The 20,140-nt window shown below is 40.2% G+C and overlaps 1 protein-coding gene across 2 annotated transcripts in view; it reads left to right on the forward strand.

The window, feature by feature from the left end:
- The first annotated feature begins 2,190 nt into the window (after positions 1 to 2,190).
- LOC308407660 (ephrin type-B receptor 2-like) overlaps positions 2,191 to 20,140 on the forward strand; it is an 86,593-nt gene continuing 68,643 nt past the window's right edge. For both annotated transcript variants that reach the window (XM_080899446.1, XM_080899447.1), the window contains exon 1: positions 2,191 to 2,454. In XM_080899446.1, coding sequence (XP_080755572.1) covers positions 2,403 to 2,454 — 52 coding nt within the window. In that variant the 5' untranslated portion in view covers positions 2,191 to 2,402. The remainder of the gene's footprint in view (positions 2,455 to 20,140) is intronic.

A 20,140-nucleotide genomic window follows, 5' to 3' on the forward strand; every position in this document is an offset into this window, starting at 1 on the left:
TCTTCACTGGCAAATATAACATCTAATAATTTAGGTTAAAAATTAAAACAGGCAAGTGTAATAATAAATTTGAGTAAAAGCACTTTCCTCCGACGGAAATGCATATTAATGCCTATTCATAATCAGAGGCGGAGCCAGACATTTGAAACACCCGGGGCTTAGCCCAAAGAGTAGTATGCATGTGGGATTTTTTTTTTTTTTTTTTGGGGGGGGGGGGGGGGGGGGGGGTGTAGAAATGACTAAAAGATTAATAGGCTCTGTTCAAAAAAGAATGACTTCATATAGGGAAAAATATATATCACATGTGCAGGACACCTTAAACTAGTTTTTTAATTAAGCAGCAAGGCAGAACAAGGTCAGGGCTGTATCAAGACACGAGGACTAAACCCCAATTCAACCAGACCCAGAACTGATCCAGAATTAAAACAGGACTACAACAGTTCAAAATCAGGACTACTGAGGACTTAACCAAGACAGAACCAGAATCAGAACTAGATGATAGCACTAAAAATCATCATAGACCTGCACTACACTTATTTTTTAATTCTACCAAAGTCCACTATTTAGATTGAGAAAAGTTTATATAATTATTTAGCCTTGTTGTGCAAACAAGCCTGCAGAACTTAATAAATACAGAATTTGAAAAATAACAAACCTAAAAAGAAACACTAGGTACGAGATACATGAGGACCTATGATACGGTGATACTTTTGGTAAACAACCATTTGACTAACATGTGTGTCTCACCTGCTCTTGTTCATCTGTTCTGTCCTCGTTCTCCTCTCTCTCCCTCTTTGTGCTGACAATCATCAAATATACAGTTGAAACCAGATATTTACTCTTCAGATAAAAACACTTTTTTAATTGTAACATCAAATCAGACTAAATGTTTATTTTTTTAGATTGATAAATATAAAAACATATTTGTTAACTTTAAGAGTAAAGAGAGAAACTATCTGTATTTCTTAATTGCAAATGGCACCAAATTGTATTCAAACTTGAGCCACATTTATGGAGCTCCACAGTTCTTTTCCTGGTGTTTTGGTTGATATCTCTTGATTTTCCCATGTCAAAGAAACAGGCTCTGTGTTTTGCCTTATATGCATCCACAGCTGTGCCACCAATTTACTCACATGGACTCTACTAACCTATCAGAAGCTTCTTCAGCTCAGAATGGAATCGTCTGGAGTTTTCTTATTAATTAACAATAAATTTAGTGTACATGTACTCCTAAATTTGATGAAAGTGATAAAAATAGCTCTGTCTCTCTTTATTCTGAAATTTAACTAATTCAAAATATATTTCAATATTTATCTAAAACAAAAATTTACTCTAAATTGATGTTGTACAGTAAAAATGTTTTATGTTTTCTCCCTAAAGTGTATGTAAATATCTGGTTACAAATGTGAATATCCTGCTGTGTACTGAAATCCCTCTTGTTTTGCATAGAAATATACTGAACAACATACAAAGCATAATATATAAAATAACATTTACCTGAGTTTTTTCTTTGAAAGAACCCTCGAATGTCCATTCTTATGTTTCAGTACATAACTGAAACCGATTTAGTCGGGGAGGGTAAGAACTGAAAATATGAAATAAACACACGTAAGCTAAGACTCTCTAAAAAAATAGCATTTGTTCGGCTTTTCATTTTGCCATTTGTTGATTCACTTGAAGAGCAAGTAACGTAATATTGGTCAAGTGATCAGTTTCATATCAATCTTTCGTGATGCACCGTCATATTTACATTATTTGTACGGTACGAATGATTTGCTTTGGTACCTGGTCAAACTTAAGCTCTCCTTAGTATGGCTGGCTCCGTCTCTCCAACAGCGCACTCACGGGCAGCAGCTGCCCCGCCCCCTCGCTCAGTCGCTTAGTGCCTGAGCTTGGATCATACCAATATCAGGGGGGGATTCACGCACAGTCGTAAATTCCCACAGTGTGCACTATGTGCTTCGAATATTGTGTGTACTTTTTGTTTTATACAGTTGTCAGCCAGGCATCTAACTATGAAAAAATTACACTCCAAAATACCCCGGGCTTCTGACAAAACAACCCGGGCTTAAGCCCCGTAAGCCACCCCCACGCTCCGCCCCTGTTCATAATTAACCCTGGTGGCCTTGTTTTAAAAAAGAAACAAAAAACCCAAACCCTTGTGTCCAGTCAGGCGCAGCCGATGTTCTGTGTTTTTCCGCTGCTTTTCTGCCCCCTCTTTTTTGGTTTCGCCCAACCTGACCTGAACAGCAGCGCTTCAGCCTTTATCTTGGTGCCACTGATGATGATAAGGATGCTTCTCTCCATCTCTAAATGATTTCACAGGAAACCGACCACAGCTGTACGGCTGCGCGATTAATACACTGGCTTTTAACAGGCATAAGTCTGGAATATCTGTGATTATGGATATCTTGTACTTTCTATGGATGCTGCCGTCGGTGTGGGCTGTCGAAGGTAAGCTGGAATGCGACTCTTAACTGAATCTAAACGCTTGAACGGAGCCGAGCTGTGAGCGAAGGGACGACAAAGCGCCATCATTAATTTACCAAAAAGCCGACAATGCGTATTTTAACCTCATTTAAGGGAGCAGTCTAGAGGAAATCTCCGAGGTGTTGTTTGGATGGAGGTCTACAGCTTTCACTATACCGAGAAAGATTTAAGCTGCAAATATGTTGGTAGTCGAGACAGAATTTAATCAGCTTCTCTGGCCTTTATTCTTATCTGGCATCAAAGGCCATATACACAGTCTCATTTTCTCTATCCTTGTTGTTGTTATTATTACTGTTCTTATTATTTATCTTTAATTTAACTGACATTCCTTTTGCTGCAATCATTAAGTACAATATGTTTGGTCAGGCAAATACTTTCCAGTCCCACAACTTCAATTTCTTGTTTCCCTATTTGTAAGTACAGTAAGGATAAGAAATATTTTATTCATCTAAAGGTTGACAAGATCAATTACATAAATACCCAGTATTTCTCATCAAAATTTTATTTTAAAGAGGAAAAACAGTTAAAGTCAATGTAGGAGAGAAACCACTTTTATAAGAGAAAATAGTCTAGCCTGAGATAAGACAGGGTTGGCCTAGTCCACTGCAGGGGGACTTTATAAGTTTGCTCACTTGCCAATAAAATGAACAGTCTGTAATTGTTATGGTATTTTCATTTTCTTGCAGAGAGACAGAATATAAACTATACATTAAAAAAACCAAAAACGTATTTAGTCCCCTACAACTCAGCAAGAACTCATGCTCCCATGGGATTGACACTGTGCCCATGTGGCACCCAGATTACATTCAATTCAAATTTATTGAGGTAGTCCCAAACCACAGCAACAGTCGCATCAATATCAATATCGTATATTGTACGATAAAGACCCTACAATAATACAGAGAGAAAACCCAACAATTATAACTCCCTTTGAGCGACAGTGGGAAGGAAATCTCTGTGAAACACTGACAATAAAAGGACAGAGCACAAGTTGAAAAACTCAGTATGTCTCCAACTGCTGCACCTGTAAGAAAAAACACATACAGAAAACAAACAGCGCCTGAAAGGAAATAAAAGAAAAAAAAACATAGATGCACAAACAAACAATCTTGTTGTGTTCTGAATGTGTGTGTCTGTCAACAAATATACTTGGTAATGAGGGTGAGAAGCTGCATCCACACCTCCCAGAATACAGAGGCAGACAGAGACCCAGGTGACCAGGGTGCAGCCCCCATAGTACTGAAGACCCGAGGCCACACATCTCGATGACAACTGCGTGCACATCCCAGCAGGAGAAGAAGGGACAACCCACATGGGGCCCTCATGGCCAAAGAGCAAGGGAACCAGAAGCAATGGTGGGCAGACCACTCTGACAGAGGCTGGCCAACTCAGCATAAGCCGAGTTAGGTAGCCGAGAGCTGCCCAGCACCCAGCAAGTTTGCCAGTGAGTGTTTAAAGGATTCAATGAAGCCTTGAGAGAGTGTTGTGTTGTGATGAGATGAAACTGAATCGAGACATTATAAAGTCATATTTTGCTTGTTGATCAAATAACAGTAACACAGTAACGCGCAAATCCACTTATAACATCTGTGTAATGTGTTTTCTACATTTTTGGTTGATATTCTATCTCTCTCCATTAAAATTAAACTAGTATGAAAAAGTTAATTTCTTTGTAAGTGAGCAAACCTAAATAATACGGAAGGATTTAAATAATATAATAATTATAATTATTGTGATAATTTTATTCCCCACGCGAAGAACATCATGGGACTTCCAGCTGCCTGATCCTATAACACTATTACTAAGGAATCATCTGATCCAGCTCTAACTATGAGCTTTATCAAAAAGGATAACGCTAAGTGTAATATTAAAATTAGAGACAATGTCTAACTCTCAAACATAAACATTCAATATTTCAGTCAGGTTTTAAAGCATTTCACAGTACAAAGTGTATAAACTTTTTTGGGATAATGTCAGTGTTGGAGCTGCCATCGTCCTCATTCGGCACAGTTGGTTGAGCTTGTTAATGAAGTGTCTCATTCAGATGAGCGAAGATGGTGATGAGGTGTTTGGAAATGTTGTAAGTGGCTGAGTTTATACTGCTAACAATAGGTCTTCCAGGGACTCCTTCTTTGTGGCTCTTCAGAAGTTAATATGTGCAGGGTATAGGCTCCCCAAAGTAAAGTTAGTTTTTAGGGTGGTCAGTGGCTTTTTCCCTTTCGAGTGTTTGCAGATAGGCTTTCGTTAAGACTTTAAGTATTACTGTCACTGAGGACTGTGGCAATTTTGTTGTGATAACCAGCTGAGTTAAGAACAACAGTACACCTTCCCTTGTCAGCTGCTAGTAGGTTGATGCTGTGGTTTTCACTCAGGATGTGAACACCTTACCTGAATGTTGAGGTTGGATGGAGGAACTTTTGCACTGGGCAGGGCAGGTTGCTCCGCTTTAGGTTGTGTTAGTTTAGTAACCCTTGAGATGCTCCACCTTTTGTTATTAAAACTGAAGAAGCCTATTGAATGAAAGGGCTAAAGAAATCCAGTCCCCTTCTTTTTTTCAAGCTCTTAAGACTACCATGGCCAGGATGACTGGGAACAGGCACAGACAATACAAAATACAAAACAAAACACAAAGAGCAGCTACCTAAACTTTACTTATTCGGTGTCTTGCTAACAGTGTCACATTCTGTACAACCCTGAATACTGGATACTTTCTTTGAAAATGAAAGCAAAAAAATGAAAAATGTTTGACCCCCTGGCATAACGCAAAAACACGTACCTTAAAGCAGATAACAGGTAGGGCTGCCACAAACGATTATTTTGATAGTCGACTAGTCACCGATTATTTTTGCGATTAGTCGACTAATCAGATCATCATCCATTGGACGTAAAACGTACAGCTTATTGCACCAGCAGCATCTGCTCTTATATAACTATCATTAGCTTACAGCTTTAAGTGTTTATGGTATGTGCTAACTAAAAATAAAGACAAGATGATAGTTTATTAAATTTTAATGAAATTTGCAGATTCTTTCGGTGAAGTTTAATAAACTCCTTGCTATCTAAAATATAACGGGACACCGGAGTATATTCTCGAGCATCTCACACTTCTGATAATCAGTTGTTTATTCAGCTGTGTAAAAACTATAACTTTAATCTCAGCCAAACCGATTTACTCAGGAACAAATAAAATATTAAAAAAGCCAAACAATAAAATTTTGAAGTTATCTAAGTGACTTATATATATTTAACCTGAGTAGCGACAGACAACGGTGGGTTTGAAAACGATTTGCCGGTGAGCCTGTAACCCCGGCTAGCTATCGAGCTAGTGGGTAACAGACGTCTCCGAAAACGTCGGAGCGCTTTTGAAAATATGTGGTGTCTTGATAAACTGAGCAGATATTTGAGGTTTACACAGCTACATTCTCGCATGAAAATATGTTAAACGTTTATTTTGTGACCCAGAAAGAATAATAAGAGTAATATTAAAACTAACTAGCTGCCGCCATTGTTGTAAACTGAGCTGGGCTGCGCTATGAATTCTGGGACACAGCTTCTTCTTCTTCTTCGGGGTTAATGGCAGCTGGCATCCTTGTACATGCAGTGCTGCCATCTTCTGTGTCAGGCCGTTATTACACTCTTAAATCCTACTGCTTACCGGTATTCCTGCGTCTTTTGTGATCTTACAAAGCTTCAAACGACGCGTCGACTATTAAATCAGTCGTCGACGATTTTGATAGTCGACGTAATCGTGACTAGTCGACTAATCGTGGCAGCCCTAATAACAGGAGTGGAGAGGAAATGGCCTTGCACTTCTTTAGAAGATCTTCATTTGGTCTGAAAAAATAGTCTGTGACTCTTAAAAAAAGCCATCCGTAAAACTAGGACATCTTGCTATTTGTCACTGCTCAAGGATAACACAGATTGCTTTTCACCTCAGCAGCCAATCTGACAAAGAGTTGGAGCTCTGTTGAGCCAAGTATTCCTTTAATCTTAACTATGTCTGTGTAGGTACTCTGCAATCCAGGTCATGGTATTCTTGGGAGATTGAAGTCAGGTCAAGATGAGAAACTCACTGTAATGACAAGCATTCATGAAAAAGATTCTCCGGTTTGTTGGTGTTAAGAAATTAGTTTGTATGTGATGACTTACATAGGAGGTTATATAATTGTTGGGGTTTTCTCTGTTTCCACGGTATTATTGTTGGGCCTTGTGGTAGAATTAAGGCACGATGGGACCACAGATCCATGTTTTGAGCCATCTTTATTTAACATTTGCATCACACCACCACAACCCCACACCAACCCCTGAGTCCCGTGTTTTAACACGGCGGGCGTGATTGCGGATGCCGTGCAGGTGCGTCCGCACGGCACCGCAGACCACCTTGAGGTCTGGAGTTTGACACCCCTGCTCTATGACTTCATCAGTCTCTCACATTGTCGAGGAACTTTAGCCTATTCTTCATTATGTTGCTTTAGTTCATGGCTGCTTTACAGTTCGTATGCACGAATATGTGTGTAAAAAACACTGACAGATGTTTCACATGCAAATCAGTGATTTGTCAATATTTTTCATAGGGATCTGTGGATTTATCTAAATATCCATAGTATCAATAATTCTGGCAGCAGTATCGGATCCATAATAGAATCAGTGCTTTAGTTTGTCTTCTCTTAAGGTAAGTGTGTTGTTCCACTCATCAATATAGCAGACATGTCTGTGCAAACACCCCTTTTCTCATAAAGGCACACTTTGCTCAGCTCCCTACTTTCCTGTGTGTAGTTGTCCTGCTGTCATGTGACTCGTTGGCAATGAGTGAGTACACAGGTACTTCACAGGTGTGTACTAATTTTCACACCTGAATTTGTTACTAATTTACAAACAAACTCAGGGTTCTGTTGCCAGCAAAACAAACATTCAACAAATTAAAGCAAATATTTAGTTACATGTTGCTTTATATTTTGTTATGTTGCAGATTAAGTCATTTGTGCATACTTACTTGGTTCTTTGTTTTCAATTTTCATGTAGGTCAGGTGTGGGGAAAGGCCTGCCTGACATTTCCTGATTTTAAAGTACTGATAATGTCAGATGTGACATCAGCAGGGTAACCAAGATGAGGGGTTTCTTCTACTATAGGAATGCTTCCTTTTGTATGTTTCAAGATATAAAGGGATTTGTTGAATCTTTTTTTTTTTTTTTCGTATATAGAGCCGTTTAGTTGTTACATGTGCTAATCAGAAGTGTGAGGAGCTTTTTGTAACTTTCAGTCATCTATGTAGAGTTTTAGATTCCTCAGCGCAAGTTAGTGGTACTGGCTGGACTCATTCAAGGGAAATTTATAGCCCTATATATATAGTCAGTCTCTGCTTGATTAAGATGAGGGTGAGCTTTGTTACTGAATTCATGTACTTTTGAATTCATTAACTGAGTTACATTGGGGGGGGGGGGTGTTTAAGTTTCACATATGAAGTTCACTGTAAATAAATGTCTCATCTCTCGGAAGCCTAAATGTCTGCTGAGTCTGCTTCCTACCACCTTCCTTGACGTTTGAGTCAGACTACTTCACAGGCTGAACGCGCGTTAATGCGTCATCACGATTAATGCAATGAGAACCTTTAACGCAATTAACCCATCTAGAGCGCAGAATGGACAAACTTTGTACAAACTGGCTGAAATGCGATGACAGTGACATTTCCGGCATTTTGAGTCATTCTGCGCCCTAGATGGGTTAATTACATTAAAAGTTTTCATCACATTAATCGACGGATTAATGCGCGTTAACGTTGACAGCCCTAATAGCTACATTAGATGTTAAAATATATCAGTCACCTCATCAAGGTTATAAAATTAACACAACCCAGGAGAGAGTGTGATTGGTTTGGGATTTTCTTTGATGTGTGCAGTCTTTCATGTGCAGCCCTCAATCATATGCTGGCTCCCTAAACTGACACTCAGTAAATATTAACTCTTAATTCACAACCTCTGCATATGAATCTTTGTGTTGTCTTTATAAACTCACCTTAGGTCTATACAGTCTATTATTATAGTTAAAGAGATCTGGTAGACTCAAAATGTAAAGTTCATGCATTCATTTACAGTGAAAGTTCAATGCTAAATGTAAGTGATGGAATAGCAGTCAGTTGTTCTCAAGGCTCAAGGAAATTCTACAAAGTATCTCTCCACTAGAAAATAGTCTCTCTATCTCTCTCAGTAAGTCACATCAGAAAGAGATCCAGGAATCCTGCACACATGAAAACAAAGAGGTGAGGCAGAAGCATAAACAAACACCATGAGGAGTCAGGCAGGCCAACGACATTGTTTCCTGCATAACAATCCAGCATCAAGTGAAGGTCTTCCTTCTCCTTAAGTCATGGGTAGGGAACTCCAGGCCTCAAGGGCCGCTCTGCTGCACGTTTTAGCTTTCACCTTGGGTCAACACCCCTGAATCAAATGATTAATTCATTACCAGGCCTCTGGAGAACTTCAAGACATGTTGAGGAGGTCATTTAGCCATTTAAATCAGCTGTGTTGGATCAAGGACACATCTAAAACCTGCAGGACACCAGCCCTTGAGGCCTGGAGTTCCCCCATCCTGCTTTAAGTAGTAGCCAGTCTGATCACAGGATTATCACTAGGTGAGTTAATCATAGGTGTGCTGGCCTGAAGGGTGGGTAGTGGAGGAGAAAGAGTAGGGACCCCCTTCCAATTATTTTTATTTGAAATGCTTTTTGTTTCTAAATTCCAACAAATGGCAATGCATATTTTATTTGAATTTATACAACTTAATTTGTCGTCATTTGTTCAGGGGCTTCCCTTTTTCTTTTTTCCTTGTAATAAGCTAGCTTGGCCACAGTGCTCTTTGCTGACATTTTAGAGAGACTTATCTAAGTCAATCAATATTCAGCAGCACAGTGCTCTTTCGCCTCTGGGAGAAGTGACAGAAAAACACTGAGCATTAAAACAGCTCATGACCTACTTTTTCACTTGCATATAACCTCAGTCCATTGGTTTAAATCAAACAGGAATGCCTGCTGCATCTGCCCCTCTCACGAACAGTCATGTGATTGACAGAGCGAAGCAGCCAATGGAATCAGTGCAGTTTATGTACTATGCCCTCTATGAGATTTGAAGCTGACGACAAACCTAAATGAGACACTATATGGGTCCTATCTTGTGTGATCACTTTTTGTAATAATCAGCAAAGTCTTTGTTTTTAACCTCATTTAACATATATCTGATTATGTCTCAAAAGTGATTATGGAGTCCTTTTAGCATTTTATACTCACAGGGTGTGTGCCTGTTACTGTGCTCTAACAATAGCATATATGAGTTGATCAGTTTTAATCATACAGTAGTAGAGATGGTGCACAGAGCGGTGCACAGAGCAGTGCTCACATCTGCAAGTATCTCCTCTGATGGAACTGTGTTAGTGAGCTGTGGGAGTCATGCTCTTGGTTGGGTGGCTACCTGGAGTTTCTAGTTCAGTTACACTGCCCTCTTTTATCAGGGTTGGCTCATTTTGCTCAGTATTCAATAGGACAGGGAATTTTTCCTTTCTACTGTTGCCAAAGTGTCAAAGTCTTGGGGATCATGTTTTCTGGCAAAACTGAGATGAACTTCAGGGACTAGACTAACTTTTTGCCACGGTTGCAATGGTGCGCCTTACTTTTTTTTCTTAGGTGCACCAGCACAAAAGTTAGGTGCGCCCAAATTTTCAATTCAACCACATCGCTTAACCCCACTGTTTTACATGTTCACATTTTTTTAACCGCTGTCCATACAGGCAATTTGATTTGTAAATGATTAATTAACAATCTTGTCAACACAAAGTTCTTTATTTGAAGCACATTTCTACAATAAAGATAAGTTACTGAAAAAGTGCTTGTGCTTAAAATGCGTTGGCACTCTTTGGTGATATTGTAGACAATGTTAAACATAACCTTCATCTTGGCCTCCTCTGATGACCTGTTTGCTGCTGCCTGCTGCTGAAAGGCAGTGGGGATAGGGGACATCTTTTCTCATTACCCACAGCTACATCCACTTCTGTCAGGCCTAGGCTTCTCACTAGGGCTGGGTATCATCACTGATTTCTATAATCCATTTGATTCCGATTAACAAACTCCCATTTCGATTAATTTCGCTTCAATTTTGACTCAGACAGTCAGAAATATTATAATTCTGATCATTTATCAGTACTGACACTGTGAGACTTCATCAGAGGTGTGATCGTCTCAGCAGATGCCTTTGTGTCAAAGTAACTGAGGATAAAATACAGAAAAACATGAGGGAGATTTTCCTGGCCTGGCTTTTTATAGCAGCCTTAAAAACATTCTGCAGTAGAAAAAAAATGGAAGAAAACCATGAAGCTCGATGCTGAAGTGAAGCAGAGCAAAGTTACAGGGGTTTGATTAAAGACACAGCCAAGCATTTTACAATTTGGCATAATTTTAAAAAGTTTACATTTCTGCGCTATTAAACAGCAGAAATGAGGCCTTCTTGTCGAGGTCATTTTTGGGGGAAAAAAACCACAACAACAAAAATATATAGAAAGCACCGTACATGACTTGTGCGTAATAAGCGAACGAATAATGCAGAAAACAGAGATTTGAGGAAACTGCTCTTGAAGTACACTGAGAGAGAGAGAGGGAGAGCTCTACTTCATGTAGAGCTCTCCCTCTCTGTGATTTTTATCTTGGTGGAAGCAAAACAGCAAAAGTAAGAGGGAATTCATGACGATGTTCTTCTTTTGCTGCTGGTTCAGTGAATTTTGGTTGGAGAGACACAAAATCTGCAGCATCGGAATCTAGCACAAAAAAGAAGTAAACACAAAGTGCGGACCCGACGCATCAGAATCTGTGAGCTGTCGGCTTTCAGCCCCGACGGCTGGGTGAGAAAGCCGACAGCTCACTGATTCTGATGCGTCGGGTCTGTGTTTACGTCTTTGTGCAGAATCCGTTTACCTGCTCTCATTTACTGTTTTAGCTGTTTGGTGGTTGTTGAAATAGTTTTGTGAGCTGTAACCTGAGATTCTGGCATTTCTGGCAAAATACATTTATATTTAAATGTCTACTCAGGATTTAATTAATCGATATCGCTTTATTCAAGCTACTCACCTCTCTCTGCACTTTCAAACGTACACACGCATAGGACTACAGGAATATCTGGACCACGGCCAATCAGAGAGGTCCCGCCCCTGACTATCTCTGATTGGTTTATACCAGTGGTTCCCAAACTTTTTTTGCTGGGCCCCCCTTTGTTTTACAAGAAAAATGTTTGCGCCCCCCCCCCCCCCGCGCGTGCACGAACACACACGAACACATCCTCCAACCACACACACCCATATTTTGCTCCATTGCGGTTTATTTCACACCTCAAACATTTAGTAAACAATTAAGGAAATACAAGTAATCTGCAATAAATTACAGGTAGTAAGAAAATAAACTACTAACTATTTTATGCTACGTCCGCACCTACATGGGTATTTTTGAAAACGCAGCTGTTTCGTCCACACGGAAACGGTGTTTGGAATCACTGAAAACTGAGATTTTTTAAAACTCCTTTTCTGCGTTTAAGTGGGGAGAGGAATACAGAGTTTGTCACGCACCGTCAAAGGTATGCGCCATTTTTCACGTCACGCTGTGCGCCACGTTATTGTTTACATGAGATGAATTGCAGAATAGCAGATAGAGACAAAATACTGTTAATCTGACTATCTTCAGGTTTTACACACTTACATATACACACGCAGTTACTGTCCCTCCATTTACAAAAGCAGAGGTGTAACGATGTGATTATTTTTGGTGTAGTTGTTTTTTTCCCTGTGTAATAATATTCAATATTGCTATCAATACATTTTTCAATTCCTCTGCAAAATGGGTTGTCCGTGATTTGAACAGGGGGAACAAATCGTGGCAGGATCAGCCTGATATTATTTGTATCCCACTGTAACTTTACTGTATAAAGAGCTAACATCTCCAAAATGTCAGGAGTAGTTAGTCATTACAACAAGTGTTTGTGACTAAAAATCAAGAATGTGGGCTACTGTTTGTTCGTGATTTGAAGAGCCCAGCGCTGCTCCCGATGAAGGGAAAACCAATTCTTCAGAGGCAAGGTTATTATCGTTAACAAAAATTAACGAAATAACGAAAACTAGAAGTGAAAAAACATTTTCGTTAATGGAAATAAAAATAAAAACAAAAAAAGGAAAACTAACTAAAACTGTAATGAGTGTTCACAAAACTAACTAAAATTAACTGAATTATAGCAAAAATGTGTTTAGTTTTCATTGATTTGTGTGTGTCATACAATAGTCAAGGGTGAAAATGAAGTTTAGTTTCCAGATTTTTTTCTTGCTGTCTCATTATGCCAGCAGGTGGCAAATACGTTAGTCGAGTCGTCTGTGTTGCTGCTCCGTCCACGCGCAGAATCATGTCAAGAAAAGTCGGGAGAAAGCGCCAGAGTCCAATTTGGGATTACTTTGAATATGACTGTGTTTTGGATAAAGCAAGTGTAGTGGAAAGAGACAAATTATGAGGGACATTTCTAAAGGGAAAAAATCCCACAAACCTTAAAGTGCACTTGAAAAGCTCACACAAGAAGGCTAACCTAGCTTACCTTGAGAAGGGAGCACACTCAACCCTCATCCCCAGAAAACAGAAGCTAACCCCAGGCAAGGCAGCGTGATGCATCCCGAGACAACAGGACTGGGATATCTACATAACTGTGTGAGTCAATTGCCTTCAAAAAGTTTATCAATTCACTTGAACCAAAATTACGAACACCCGGTGCTGCAAGAGTTAATAGTCTCAGTGGGGCCAAGATATACATTTTATAGTTGCCTGGTATCAATGGTTGTTCATCTGCCTTAATTTATTTATTTATTTATTTATTTATTTAATTAAAGAACCCATAGGTGGGAATGTGAGTTGTCTGTCTCTGCGTGTTAGCCCTGCGACAGACAGGCGACCTGTCCAGGGTGCAGGGTATGGTAGCTGGAATAGCAACATACCCAAGGATAAGCAGAAGAGAATGACTGATATGATGAAACTGGGATTTTGTTACATTTAATTATTGCAAACACAACTAAAACTATAACTGAAACTAATCAAAACTAAACTGAAACTAAGGATTTTCAAAAAAATAAAAACTAAACTTGGTAAAAACGAATTAAAACTGATATAAAATTGAAAATCTGAAGTCAAAATTAAATAAAAATAAAAACTAATGAAAATTGCAAAACTATTAAAACCCTGGGGGGGTTATATACAGCTGAGTGGGGGGAGAAGGGGTCTCCAGGGAAGTCCAAGGGAAAGCACGCGTTCTTCAGAATATCCACTCACACGATCACAGGCTCACACTCCGACACTGCCACACGGGAATCACACGGGGAAAAAATCCAGGAAGCTCTGTAGACAGGGAGACAGGGTTAAGAACGACGCACAGAGGAAAACACTCTTAACTAAACTTGCTGTAGCTTGACTTCACTAACGCGTGGTAGACAACGATCCAGCGATGAACAGCAGTCACCTCCTGGCTTAAATGCTGCTCCCCTTAATGAGACACCTGGGTCTCATCTCCCGAGGGCGTGAGCCGAGGGCGTGAACCCACAGTGAGTTCCGCCCCGGCGAGAGAGAAGAGGAAGAGAAACAGAGAGGGCTGATCAGCGTGCAGCTGATCCGCCTGGCCGTGACAAATCTTAACAAAAGCAAGCCATTTAGCATACAAAAATACAAAACAAAAGGCAACTTTCACTAACAGAAAACTAAACTGGGAAACCACTAGCACATAGAACATGAGCAAGGGGAAGAACTGACATTTCGGCAAAAGACAAGGCGAGACTGAGACTATGTGTATATATATATAGAAAAGTGATTAGGAGAAGAGGAGACACATGAGAACAAAGACATAATGAGACAGTGGAAATGAAACGGAAAACAATGCGCATGAGACCAGGGTTTTAATAGTTTTGCAATTTTCATTAGTTTTTATTTTTATTTAATTTTGACTTCAGATTTTCAATTTTATATCAGTTTTAATTAGTTTTTACCAAGTTTAGTTTAGTTTTTATTTTTTTTGAAAATCCTTAGTTTCAGTTTAGTTTTGATTAGTTTCAGTTATAGTTTTAGTTGTGTTTGCAATAATTAAATGTAACAAAATCCCAGTTTCATCATATCAGTCATTCTCTTCTGCTTATCCTTGGGTATGTTGCTATTCCAGCTACCATACCCTGCACCCTGGACAGGTCGCCTGTCTGTCGCAGGGCTAACACGCAGAGACAGACAACTCACATTCCCACCTATGGGTTCTTTAAATAAATAAATAAATAAATAAATTAAGGCAGATGAACAACCATTGATACCAGGCAACTATAAAATGTATATCTTGGCCCCAATGAGACTATTAACTCTTGCAGCACCGGGTGTTCGTAATTTTTGGTTCAAGTGAATTGATAAACTTTTTGAGGGCAATTGACTCACACAGTTATGTAGATATCCCCGTCCTGTTGTCTCGGGATGCATCACGCTGCCTTGCCTGGGGTTAGCTTCTGTTTTCTGGGGATGAGGGTTGAGTGTGCTCCCTTACCTTCTCAAGGTAAGCTAGGTTAGCCTTCTTGTGTGAGCTTTTCAAGTGAACTTTAAGGTTTGTGGGATTTTTTCCCTTTAGAAATGTCCCTCATAATTTGTCTCTTTCCACTACAAGACACTTGCTTTATCCAAAACACAGTCATATTCAAAGTAATCCCAAATTGGACTCTGGCGCTTTCTCCCGACTTTTCTTGACATGATTCTGCGCGTGGACGGAGCAGCAACACAGACGACTCGACTAACGTATTTGCCACCTGCTGGCATAATGAGACAGCAAGAAAAAAATCTGGAAACTAAACTTCATTTTCACCCTTGACTATTGTATGACACATACAAATCAATGAAAACTAAACACATTTGTGCTATAATTCAGTTAATTTTAGTTAGTTTTGTGAACACTCATTACAGTTTTAGTTAGTTTTCCTTTTTTTGTTTTTATTTTTATTTCCATTAACGAAAATGTTTTTTCACTTCTAGTTTTCGTTATTTCGTTAGTTTTTGTTAACGATAATAACCTTGCATGAGACAAGGACTATCAAAATAAGACAGGAAACACAGAAACAAAACCCGGCCTTAAGACACACACACTTGAGCGAGAGCAAGGGATAAAGAGAGCGGGAGCGAGATGGAGACGAGACAGAAACTTGACATTCGTAACCAGACATGACAACACAGGGGATGCTGGGGAGAACACACAGAGGTGAGACTAAAACAGAGTGAAATAAGGGAAAGGGAAAGGACTAAGAACTAGAATCACAAGTCACCAAACTCATACGCTATCAAAACTGAATATTAGAATCACATAATTCCTAAAGAATCAATAAGTCTCAACAATGCCAAAACACATAATACAAAATACCAGACACTGGTTCAAAAAAACCCAGGACCACACCCCTTGGTGTGGGCCAAAGTAGCTTAGCTCTGGTTAGATGGCCCCAGCAGGTTCTGCCAAGCCGCTGGGACATCAGCTCATCTGGGTGACTGACTGTTAGGAGGTGTTGGCCTAAACAGACCCCCCCAATACACCACCATCCAAGGAAAAAAATGGTTATTAGGGACTGTTCTTAAAAACAGGAACCTACAGACTCTAGCAACGATAGTTGATTGTATTCCAGGGGCAGGCACACAGAATTGGAAACTGCTGGCTAAGAGTATGGGTAGATTTGGTAAGATCATAGGTCACGTCAGAAATAATGGCACCTGGTTGCATCAATTGGAAGTCACTAAAATTAATATTGAGTTGGTACGTAATTCTGCTAAAAAATGTTGGACTTATGTTTCTCTTATCACATCTCAAGTTGGACCAGTAGTGACTTATTAAGCTGGACAGTAGCGGTTTTTGATACGGGCGACACGGGCAGTTGCTCGGGGCGGCATCGTGGTGGGGGGCGGCATCATGGGCATCGGCAAAAAAATTAAATAAAAATTGGTGGTACTCATGCTGCCCCAACATCATGCCGACAAAATTTACAGTTTGTTGATTTAAAGTCTCACACACAGCCTGTCGAAAGGGGAGGGAGACCTGCTGCTTCCAAATAGAGCACATTTCATTCATAATGTTGTAAATCCAAGCCCATTATGTATTCATGATTTGAATCCTGGGTTGTGCAAAATCCCAGACATAAACCCTAGACAAAGCGAATCTGTGAAATAAGGTGTAGGTCTATTAGGTTATGATTCTCGGATTGGGGGATGGGTGTTCATACTGGAGTGCAAAATTAAAACCAAGATGGACAAGAAAAGTTCAACGCCATCAGGTCCTCAGTTTAGAAAAAAGAGAAAAGAGGAGGAGGAGAAACGAGCAAAAGATACAGGTAAGCAGATGTGTCATTGGATCATGGCAGGTCATCCTGAAACAATCAGAATCAGAATACTTTACTAATCCCCAAGGAAATTATGTGGGTTACAGTTGCTCCAAGAAGAAATGGTAAAAATAGTAACAGTAACAGACTAAACTCCAAACAATACATTATGCTACAGATTGTAATATTAACTCATTCACTGCCAGCCATTGGCAGTGAATGAGTTAAACCCATTGACTCATTCACTGCCATTGACGGCTATAGACGTCAATGGCAGTGAATGAGTTAATTAGTCAGTGTCAAATGTTGTCAAATTGTTGATTTGTCCTATTTTCATTGTATGATGAATTATGATGGCTGTCCGGTAGCCGTTTGCATACTATGCATACTCTCTTCATATGTGTGTGTGTGTGTGTGTGTGTGTGTGTGTGTGTGTGTGTGTGTGTGTGTGTGTGTGTGTGTGTGTTTCTCTGGTGAAATTCAGTATGGTTCTGACAACAGTTTTATTTTAATGTACAATCCTTAATAGGTTTTGTGTGTGTGTGTGTGTGTGTGTGTGTGTGTCGGGGGGGGCAGAGGGAGTGTTTCGCCCAGGGCACCAAACAGGCTAGGACCGCCACTGAAGATGGACGTTATCCTAACCCTCCAAAGACAGACAGAGAGAGCTTGTTCCTGAAAGATGCAACTTTGTGTGTTTCAGTGATATTGTGGTCATTATGGTAATCCCAGAAATGGTATTACTGCAGCAATGCAAGGACAAAAGTTGGCTGGGAGTAGAGAAAGTGAGTAGGTGTGAGGGAGCAGTAAACAAAAATTTGATCAGGCATTGGGGTTCTTTTTACTGTGTGGGTTTTTTTTTTTCATGTTTTCTGTGTTATTTGCAGAGAATTGGATGTGGTGCCCTACCTGGGATTACCGTAATGATCCTAATATCACCGAAAAAGTGTAGACTTGATGCTTTTAGAAGCCAGTGGACGTTTTGATTGCACCAATGGGTCAAGGTTGTTTTACCTAAAAGTTTAAACTTAAACTGGTTTTAATGGGTTAAACCACAGGCTGTCTGATTGTTGTCCAAAATTGTGGGCGTGATAGATAATTAGAAAACTTTCTGCGGAAAACCTGTCTTTGTTAGGAGCGTTGATATCCATCCCACTTTAGATGGAACCTCTCATTTCTAGAAATCTGGAAGAATTTGTGACTATCCTGAGTTGAAACCAGGAATCGTGTATGCCAGTCTCTTACTGTTGCTGTCTCCTCCTGTCATCCCCAAAAACCCCTTTGCCATAGAGATTGGTTCTGCTCTCAGACCTGAAATAAACAAACCAGAACAACCCCCCCCCCCCCCCCCCCCCCCCCCAAAAAAAAGACAAAAAACAAATTAAGTATAAAAAGCATGTAAGCTGGAGAGAAAATTGCATTTCACTCATGTAGAAGACCTCCGGACTCTGGCAAAGTAGCTAGTTTATATTTTTTAGAAAAAGCCCTCCAAGTTCCGACAATTCTGTCACTGATCTATGAAAACCGCAATAAGCCCAGATTTCTTGTCTGGGCTGACAAAGAGTCAGAACTCTGTTGGCCAACAAAGCCATTGCCAAAATTGGTCATATCTTGTCATGTGTACGCTGTGTTCTTAAAAAGAATTGTGGAAACTGGCCAAGTGGAGAAAAGAAGAAGAAGTGAAAGGCTTAAAAACTATCTGCAATAGATGAATGGTATCTGAAAGTCACATGCTCTGTCAAAGACCTGACACTGGACCTGAGCGATGCATCTGGCACCTCCATCTACTGTTTGCCTTATAAAAAATGGTCTCAGTGAAAGAGTGGCTGTGAAGAAGCCATTAACAAAGAACGGGAACAAGGAAAAAAGTATGAGTTTTGACAATTTGCACAAGACTGAAAGTCAGTGGCATCTCGTCTAATGGAGTGATAAATCCAGATTTCAAATTTGTTGTTCAAATCATTGGAGGAGGAGGTCAGGCAAGAAGCACAACAGTGAATGTCTACAGCCATCAGGAAAACACAGTGGAGGCGGTATTTCAGCCAGTGGTTTGGGGGATCTTTTCAAAACTAATAACTAATGAACTAATTATTAACATAGAAAAGTACCATCAGATTGTGATCCACAATGCAATACCATCTTGAACGCCAATGGTTGCACACTGCAGAATTATTTTTAATTCAGCCGCACTGGAGGGTTTTCAAACATGAACACTCTCTTTAACTTCGTGCCAAAGCATTTCAACTGGACTCCAAAAAGTTTGGGGATTTTATTTGATTTTCTAAGACATTAAGAGGTGAACCTGCTGGTATTTTTAAGATCACTATCCTGCTGCACAATTCAAGCACACCTGAGCTTCAGGGCATGAACTGATGGCTGGAAATTCTGCTTGAGAATGTTCGGGTAGAGAGCAGATGTCATGGTTCCATCAATTATGGAAAGTCATTCAGTTCCTGAAGCAGCAAAGCAGCCCAGATGATCACACTAACACTGCCATGTTTGACTGTTGGTATGACATTCTTTTTATGAAATGCTGTGTTAGTTTTACACCAGATGTAACAGGACTCAAACCTTCAAAAAATTTATGCTTTTGTCACAGCCATCCATAGAGTATTCTTGGGGATCATCAAGATTTATTTATTTTTTTTTTTTGGGCTAATGTGAGATGAGTCTTGTTGTTGGGATGAGTCGGGATGAGATGAGTGTTGTTTTTGGTCAGCAGTTTTAGAACTGTCCTATGGACACAATTTTTGCCTCTCTCTTATACCAATACCAAAGTCTTCTACTAAAACAAATAAAAAATCTCTTTCTTTCAAGCTTGGGTCCTCTACCAGAGACCTGGGAGCTTGAGGGTCCTGTGCAATATTTTAGGACTGTGCTCTTCTGGACAGAGATCTAAAATGTTGTTGCTGTGATCTGCTGGAGCCACACACCTAGTTCTCTGATTTCCACTGGGCTTCGGTCCTCGTCGGTGTGTCACCGAGGTTGTGAGCGGGTGGGTGCACGGGTGCTCAGCCCTGGCGCAGGGGGCCTCTTGTGCATCGGCCTAACTGGGGGGCTCTGCAACTGGCGGGGAGGTTGTTCCATCCTTGCAGGAGTCCACTCTGCAGGTGGGGGAGAGGTGGAGAATAAACTTAACCTGGAGGTTGTTGTCTTGTGTAGTCTGGGAGACGATTGAATGTTGGGGTGGGTACAGTTTCCTCTGCGGTGGGGTAGGGTGGGCTACCCTGGGTCCTGTGGGGCTTGGCAGTGCTACCGTAGGCCCCGGTCTGG

This window comes from Rhamphochromis sp. 'chilingali' (assembly GCF_963969265.1).
Source record: "Rhamphochromis sp. 'chilingali' genome assembly, chromosome: 12".
Taxonomy (NCBI): Eukaryota; Metazoa; Chordata; class Actinopteri; order Cichliformes; family Cichlidae; genus Rhamphochromis; species Rhamphochromis sp. 'chilingali'.